The 8,568-nt window shown below is 40.0% G+C and overlaps 1 protein-coding gene across 1 annotated transcript; it reads right to left on the reverse strand.

The window, feature by feature from the left end:
* Window positions 1-969: 969 nt before the first annotated feature.
* Window positions 970-5,581, reverse strand: LOC128524017 (G2/M phase-specific E3 ubiquitin-protein ligase-like). Its single transcript, XM_053496284.1, has 13 exons — window positions 5,460-5,581; window positions 4,727-5,356; window positions 4,540-4,617; window positions 4,395-4,442; window positions 4,201-4,326; window positions 3,937-4,107; window positions 3,578-3,830; window positions 3,402-3,468; window positions 2,909-3,219; window positions 2,511-2,689; window positions 2,051-2,223; window positions 1,746-1,960; window positions 970-1,233 (listed from the first exon to the last, which is right to left on the reverse strand). Exons 2-13 carry the CDS (start codon window positions 4,739-4,741, stop codon window positions 989-991), a joined length of 1,881 nt encoding a protein of 626 aa, XP_053352259.1. The 5' UTR covers window positions 4,742-5,356; window positions 5,460-5,581; the 3' UTR covers window positions 970-988.
* Between the last annotated feature and the right edge of the window lie 2,987 nt (window positions 5,582-8,568).

Below are 8,568 nucleotides of genomic sequence, written 5' to 3' on the forward strand. Positions count from 1 at the left end.
AGAATAAACCAATTTAATGTAATATACATTTGACAGAGTTAAAGAGTTAACATCTAAACAAACAGTTCTTTTACTAATATAAATCTTGTTTTTTTTTCCCCAGGAAGTATGAATACATACATTCCATAGAGTTAAACTCTACAGTGCTTGGTGAAACCTACTGCCTTCCTTTGTTTAACACAGCATCATTAAAAATAGCAGATTACCTTGCTTGATTATATATTTTTTGTGTGTATTTACATGTGTATATTTTTTATTGTTTGGAAAATGTGTAATTGCTATCCTTACTTGTGAACAAATGTGTTTAGGAATCATTATTTGTTTAATATGAAGTAAGAGAACTCATGTTACAATCCTACAGTTGTTTTTTTCTTTCATTTTGGGTTTAAAAGGAATGTCTATGCCACCCGGTGACAGATACTCCCTTTCATGGACATATATCCATCGTTTTTGTGGCAGTTACTTCAGGGGTCGGTTGCAAGCTGAAGGCCCAATTATCATTCATAAACTATGGGTAATTTCAGAATGCCAGTTAGCCTAATCTACAAATTTTTGGACTGTCTATCTATACAGGATAGGGACCTTACAAGGGATCTTTGTACCAAAACAATAAGAAATAACTTAATGGGGGAGTACCCGGTCATTTTTGAAATTTTATGTCAAAAACTATTACATACTAATGGGTAATACTGTCCGATGTATGTTGGCAAAAGAAAACTTGACAGTCAAGCAGTAGACTGTTGAGTTAAACAAACTTCAAAGTCAAGGCTGAAACAATCCATTTATTGAATTCTACACACTCCAGATGAGTACCTCATGTAAACAGTGCAGAATTCTGCAAAATTGTTAACATTATAAAAACATTGTCAAACTCAGCAAAGTGCAAAACACTGATTAACAATTTTCTAAATAAAGTGCTCTATTTCACAAACTTTTGAGGTGACAGTAAAAAGCACAGTTGTGTTGAACTATTACAGTTGTAGACTGTTCACGCAACCCCAAAACCAGGAGCCTGAATAATTCCCTCAATCATATATTTCTTGAAGGTGTCATAATCATTATGTATGGGTAGGCGGAGGATTATGTGGCAGGTATTTGCCTCTGGAAAGATTTTATTGACTTCGTGGAGGAACTGAATTTGGGGACGGTGTGGAAATCCCAGGGGAGGCACTGTTGATGCTCCAGATGTAAACTCCAATACCTGTTCAAGGGTAATTGGACTGCATTCTCCTTCTGCAACACAAGGCACAACGTTGTGAGTATACAAAGCCCAGAAAAGTAATTTATGCCTCTTAAACATTTTAATACGTAGTCTTTTTTTTTTTTTTACAGGTATGATAAATGACAAATATCAAAATAAATCTTGAAATTGTTCCACAAGTATTTCAAAATAAATTAAAAATAAAGTCATTCTTAGTAGGCCTTGTTTCATTCTACCTACACAACTAAAAAGCAGTGATGGCCCTCACTCCTCAATGGAGTAGGAGATGGAAGTGAAACAGTCAATGGATTATTAAATTAATTTCCAAATACTTTGATAATTTAATCCATTGGGCATGAAAGTAAAAAAAAATCTTTGATCTCAGCTTCTTAAAATGTTTTTTGATTTCTTTACTTCTTTATTACAGTAAACTAAATATCTTTGAGTAGTGGCAAAATGACTTTCTTTTTGGACTGAACAACAAAATTACCTCAAAATCACTGTATTTAAGTACATGACATTACTAATACAATAAATAGTATACCTTCAATATCAATTAACCAGTCACGCCAAAAACAAATTGTCATGTTCTCCACAACTCTTCTGCTGCTGCCCTGCACAGAGAAGTCAACTTCAAATAAAGTGCATAGGTCCTTCGCCTGAAGTGGCCTCTCCTCATTTACAAACATGTTGTAGAATATTGCTGGATTCCTTCTCAACTCGTCCAGTAAGCTCAAGGTTCTTAACCCCTCAAGAAACCTGTAAAATGCGTTATGTAATGTGTCAGTTGTCCTGTGGTAATGACCGTTTTATTTATCTGACCAAAGACAAGTGGGTGAAATTGCTTACTGGTCCAGGGCAGTCTGCATCCTTCCATTGACAAAGAAGTCTGCAGCAGACTGGACAAGGGAGTCCTTCTCCTCCAGGCTGGAGACATGTCTCAAGGCACCTATAATGCTGAGACTGTCTGCTGCCTCTGCAATGGCACTGTTCGCCTCCTGGGTGGTCATTGCTTCCTTTATCTGAGAAAGAGAATGAGAGATGCACTTTACAACATTGTGAAGTAGAGCCCAGAAGCCCTGGCTTTTAAGAATCTTGTACAGTATATAGATGAACATAGCTCTCCACAATAAATTGAATGGGTAGATTAAGATGAACAAGAAGTTGTCAACTTCTTATTCATATTAATTTACCCTTTAATTAATTGTGGAGAGCTCTGCTTATGTTTATACAAGATTCTTGCAGCTTGAAGGATGTTCACAGAACAGACTATACATTCAATGTGTAACACCTTTAATCTCCCACTTACTTTGATTAATTGTTCCCTGAAGGTATGGTCACCAACTTCATCTACCATGGTAGGAGGTGTTGGTAATCCACAGATCTTCTGAAAAAGCCTTTCGGAGAAAAAGTGTGGACCAACTCCTCCATGAACAACACACACAGCTATCATTTTTCCCACGACTGTGTACAGTTTTGTCTGCAAAGCTAAAATGAAAAATAATGCAGTAAAACATTTTATTTAAGAATTCTTACAACAATGCATGTTTTAAACAATGTAGTGATGAGTGTTAGCAGTACTACGACTGACAAAAGAATAAAAACAGGTTTAGGTTTTTTAGGTTTTTAAAAACAAGTTTCCAAGAACAACTTACAAGGGAATTCTGCAAGTTGAGAGAAAACAGTCAAGAATGTGGGCTTACTTACCTTGAGTATCAAGGCACAACTGCCGGTTCTTCTCATGGCCCTCAAAGACGTTTGACTCATGGATGGCCCTCATCAACAGCCTTAAGTATTCTCTTGTTGGGCCACCTTCATCAACTGCCCCTTCAGCATTGTCGTCTTCATCCACAAACACAACGTCTAACTTTGCTTCAGGGTTAAAGTGCCTACGTTTGAATGCCCGCAAGCTACCCAGGAAAATGTTATTCCTACATACATTTATTTGGTTGCTTGTTGGGCAGGAGCTTCCATCAACTTTGCTGACTAGTTTTTTCAGTATGGTCTGTAGATCAATCCTGTAATTAAAGACGTTTGCATTTAGTCATGTCAAATGTTCCATATAATCATAGCAAATTTAATCACCTGATTAAAGGGTAACAAATGAGCATCACACCAACAGTGTATACTGACTTTGAGGATAGTGGTACAATCATACAAAAATATATACATAAGGCAAGTTTAATGAGAAAAATCATACTCATTCACAGGTCCTTTGAGGTCATGTAGTGATTGGGGAAACAGATTTTGTGAAACTCGCTCCTCTTCTTCATCAAGAATTATGATTGTAAATGTAAATGTAAATGTAAATGATTGGTTCCTGGGCAGGTGAAGCAGTGAGTGGTTTTTCATCTTGAGAAAACAGGGTTTCTGAACCCTGTGACTGGTGACTGGTGACTGGTGGCTGGCTGGAGTGAACAGGAAGTAATGGCTGGGTGGAGGATTCAGGCAGTGGTGGCAGAATAGAAGGCACAGAGAACCTTGGTTCAGTGGAACACAGTGTGAGCAGTGGCTGGCTGGAGGGAACAGCCATTGGTGGCTGGATGGTGGACTCAGGCAGCAATGGCTGACCAGGAGATGCATGTTGAAGGGCATACATGCCATCACTTTCTTGATGTGAGAGAATTTCCTTATTTGACAACAAACATGCACAATATGTGAGCTTACATGAATCAAACATGCATTCTGTTTTCATGTAACACAGAAAATAAAATACAACATACAGTTACATTTACCTGTACATCCTGATGTGATAACCAAAGTACATATAGAGTTGAAGGTGCCTTTATGCCATGATCCAGTATTGACCCTGAGGAGCTGCTCTTAATTGATTTTGATGAAGTAGCTTCTTGGACCTCAAAAATTTCACTCGCCATGTCTTCTTGTCCAACAAAGTCAAACAAATCCTAAAAACAGACATTTTGTTATACCGGCCAACTTTAACAATCCACTGAATCACCATGAAGACCACTGATATTTTGTCAAGCTGAAAAACTCACCTGAATTGACTCAGACAAGTTGAATTTCCTCATGCTGATGTGTCCATCTGGATATTTAAATTTTAACAATGCCCCATCTGACGGTTCATTACACATAGCCATTCGCTGACGTCTTGTCTCAATAGCCTGAAATGCGATTTGGTTCAGTAAAAAAATTCTACTGTTAGTTCAATAAACTTATATAACAAACAAACCTTTTGACGCTTTTCCTCAGAGGCCTGATAAGCCAGTTTCTTCAGCTCCTGTTGACAGAACAGATGTTAAAAAAAAAAAAAAAAGGGAATTTTTGCTTTTTGTAAGTGCATGGAAAACATACATGAAAAACTTCGAGAATATTACCTTTTCCTCATCCACTAACAAACTTTCTTTATACTCCTGGTCTTGCTGGGCACGTATTGCTCGCCATTCTTGAAGAGCCTTGAGAAGTAAATTGTAAAAAAGAGATTTATCACAAATCATGACAAAATAGTACAGTATAGTTTAATTATTTAATTAAACTTTTCTGTACCATGTCAAAATGAGTTACCTGATCTGAAACCATATTTAGAGCTTGAGTATTCTCAGCCAAAACTGTCACATCTTGTACCGAAGCAACTGAGAAATTCTGGAATGAATTCTGGGATATAGCACAAGATGTGGAGGTCACCTGGTAATATACAAATTATTTTTGCTTCAGTTAATTGGGGTTAAATAGAATTTTTCAAAATAATCTCTTTTGGTGGTAAAAGGACTGTCTACCTTTTTACAGCAGCCAAAACTTACCTGAAAAATGATGCTTACCACTTATCAACATAAAATGCACAATGGACATGTCTAAAATGGGTAGATAGCAATCATTTTAATATTGTTTACCTCAATGGTTCTCAGCTCTGATACTGGAGGACCACTGCACATTTTGGTGCCTTCTCAGCTACCAGCACACCTGATTTAACTAATCAACTAACTAACAGCATTTTCTTAATTGATGCAGGTGTGGTACAGAAGGGAAAACACTAAAATAGCCGAGGCAATCCTCCAGGAATAAGGCTGAGAACCACTGGTTTACCTGATCTGAAACTTCATTTTCCTCAGTCACTTGTGAGATCTCCTCTATAGCTGCAACTGTGGAGAGTGGTGGAAATGAATTCTGCGGTTTGGCAGAGGGTGGTGATGTTATCTGATGGTAAACAGGGACACTTTTTAACTTTAAAAGACATGTGACACAGAGAACAATAACATTAATAAAAATTATATAAATCCCTATGTATATATTTCCATACCTGTAAGACAGTAGCTCGTGGCACAATGTAAAGTCTGCTTTTGCCAACTGATGTTTTTAGCTCTTTTACAGAACTAACTTGTAATTTCTGTAGTTTGCGTCCTTTGCCTGCCCTTGCCAATTCAAAGCCTACCAAATTTAAACTGATATGAGGATAACTTTGGCAAACAAAGTTGTTTAATTCAGATAAACTCCATTTTATGTCAATCTTTGACTTTGTATGTCCAGGCTTCATAGACTCATGCACAGGTTTTCCTAAAAATAGAAATGGAACGCATCAGTATGATGAGTTTCAAATGGCAGAGTAACACATTCCTAGCTTCCAATTATATAGAGACCCACAGAATAGTTGACAAGCCATAAAATAAGTTTATTTTCTTAATAAACTTTCCTCACAATTACCTAATCCATGTTTGGCGAGTTCAGCAAGTCCTGATGTAGCAGGCAGAATCTCACTATCAGGCCCTGGAAGAAGGAAGAGGTTTGCATGCCAAATAGGTTCTTCCCTGCGGCCACCAGACCCGCCTGCAAACAAACGCAAAGCTGTTAATTAGCTAAAATGTTTCCAGCATAAAAAGTATTTGCATTACGTTCGCGTTACTATACCCACCCCTGCAACGAACATAACTTAGTTCATCTTTGCTTAATATCTTTTTTATTTGGTTAAAGCAAGAATATGTACATTAGGCCAGGTCATTAGCCTATTACTTACAAGGATGCAACAACCGTTAAAACAATGGAACTAACCCCGAAGTCGTTGAACTTGACGGCGAAATAGTCGTCTTGTTGAAGTCAGTAAATTCTCATCGTTTCTTGCTGACAGCTCCTGTCTTGCACGGGCTGCAGCGTTAAAAATCCGGTCAAAAACTACACGTTGTTCCTCCTGCTGTTCCGACATGCTTAATGTACAAAAACAAAGTTAGTCTATCTCTGGGTTGAACAGTAGCCGCTCCCGCCAATATCAAACCCGTCCTCCTATTTGCCGTAACTTCTGACACAATTACAGATATCTGCAACGTTATTTTGCCTAGTCAAAACTCTATATTCAAGATATCTGTAATTACAATTTGACTAGGAGGAATGAAAGTTAAAGATATCTCTCATTTGAGATATCTCTAATCAAAATTCATTTAAAGATATCTATAATTTGATAACAGATATCTGATTCTAAATTATGTCTATTCACAATTCCTGTTAGAGATATCTACAATTTCATTCTGACTAGTGACCATACCAGTTCAAGATATCTATAATCCAGTTTTGACTAGTTAAAATAGAATTTAAGATATCTAAAAAGGATATTATAGATATCTTTAATTGAGGGGAGTTGATGATATCTTGAATTGGAATTGTGACTAGTCAGAATTAAATTGTAGATATCTCTAACAGGAATTATGGATAGTCATAATTTACTTGTAGATATCCACATTGTGAAATGTGGATGTCTACAACTGAGTTAAAGATATCTGTAAAGGAAAGCTAGATAGATATGAATGGGAAAAGTGACGTCATTCGTCCTAGGAAGAACGACGTTGTGGATATCTGGAATGGTCGTTGTTGATAGGAGGAATGCCATTGTGGATATCTGAAATTTTCATTTTGCCTAGGAAGAACTGAATTACGGATATCTGTAATACATATCCAGACTTGCCATTAAATGTTAAAACGGCTTGCCATATGGGTTAGTGACTTCTGTTGTGTGTGTGTTGAGGTGTGTGACGTGTGAAATGTGCTCTGGTTCAGGCTGACGCTGAACGGGATGTAGGCTTCTGAGTGAAGATGCTGCTCATGCCATACCTGCTGTGTGCTTAATAAAGTACTCCCAGCCATTGCATTGGGCAGCAAATAAGCTCACTCGTCTCTCCAGCATTCTTTCCGGCGTAAAAACACTACAGTGTCTCTCCCTTCAGAAGTGGGATGGAGAATAACGGGTTCGAGCGCACAACGGAGGACCTTCTGAAAATCCAAGCGGGCCGCCGAGTAGCGGAGCGACTACTTGCGCAGAAGAAGCGCTTTCCTGACGGAGCTAGCGCGAGCACACCACGTCAACCAACGCGGAGCGGGAAGAAGAAAATCCCGCAAGCGCCGGAGCAAGATACAGCTCCGTGCGCCGTTAGCCGGCAAAACGACCTGCCGCTGCGCGAGGCCGAGCGCGCTGAGCCCATACCGGCGGTACATCGCGGCGGAAGAGCCGAGCGACCGCCTGCAGCTCAGTGGCGTTCCGTTCGTGAACCTAGCCGGGGACAGGGCTACCCGTCGCGGCTAGGCAACGAGCAACTCTCCGACGTTTCGCGGCGAGGCTGAGGCACGGGACAGCGTACACCAGCAGCCGCTAGACTAGCGCTGGGAGGACGCGTGGTAAGCCGCGCTGGGCTTTACATCGACTGTGTGCTGGACGGCGTCTTACTGCGAGCGCTCGTGGACACCGGCCCACTGTTTCGCTGCTGCGCTCTGGAGTACTGGGGCAAAGCAAGCGTGTTCGCCGACGGCCTGACCCTGCCTTCAGCATCCGCACCGTTGCTGGGGGCTACGTCAAGGTACGGGCGTGTCGCACAGCGCGAGTCCAGGTGGGTGGCCGAACTTATTCCCACGGGTTTGTTGTGGGGGATGTCGAGGAGGACTGCGTTTTGGGGTTGGACATTTTGGGTAGATGGGGTGCGGTGCTGAACTTGTCCAGCGGAACTCTGCGTGGTAACTTCGGGGTAGCCAGGTTGCTCGGACCCAAACCACAGCCGGACAGGGGTGCGTTTCCCAAAAGCATCGTTAGCCAACTATGGTCGCAAGTTCCGTTGTTACCAACATAGTTCAACAATTCGGTGTTTCTCGAAACCATAGTTCAAACGAACATTCGCAAACAGCGTTGCAAACTTACGTGGTTGGAACTACAGCCTTCGACCTGTGGTTAGAAGCATAGTTCCCTGCCGCGGCTGGGTGTGTTCTATTCACAGTTCATGACCCTACGCACTATAAGTTTCTAAATATTTTCCCAACCACTTTGAGCGATTTGGAAAACTTAATGTTTTGGTGCTTAGATATTAGGCTATTCATTTTCAGTAATTTTTTGAATTACAAATTCACTTTGAAACGATATAACAGCGATAACATCGCAA

Source organism: Clarias gariepinus, chromosome 5, assembly GCF_024256425.1.
Source record: "Clarias gariepinus isolate MV-2021 ecotype Netherlands chromosome 5, CGAR_prim_01v2, whole genome shotgun sequence".
Classification (NCBI taxonomy): Eukaryota; Metazoa; Chordata; class Actinopteri; order Siluriformes; family Clariidae; genus Clarias; species Clarias gariepinus.

Bases quoted from the DNA above. Each gene is read 5' to 3' on its own strand.
- LOC128524017 (XM_053496284.1), bottom strand. The intron at 3,831-3,936 runs GTAAATGTAACT...TTGTCAAATAAG, and splicing joins TATCACATCAGGATGTACAG to GAAATTCTCTCACATCAAGA. The intron at 3,220-3,401 runs GTATGATTTTTC...CTTTAATTACAG, and splicing joins CTCAAAGGACCTGTGAATGA to GATTGATCTACAGACCATAC.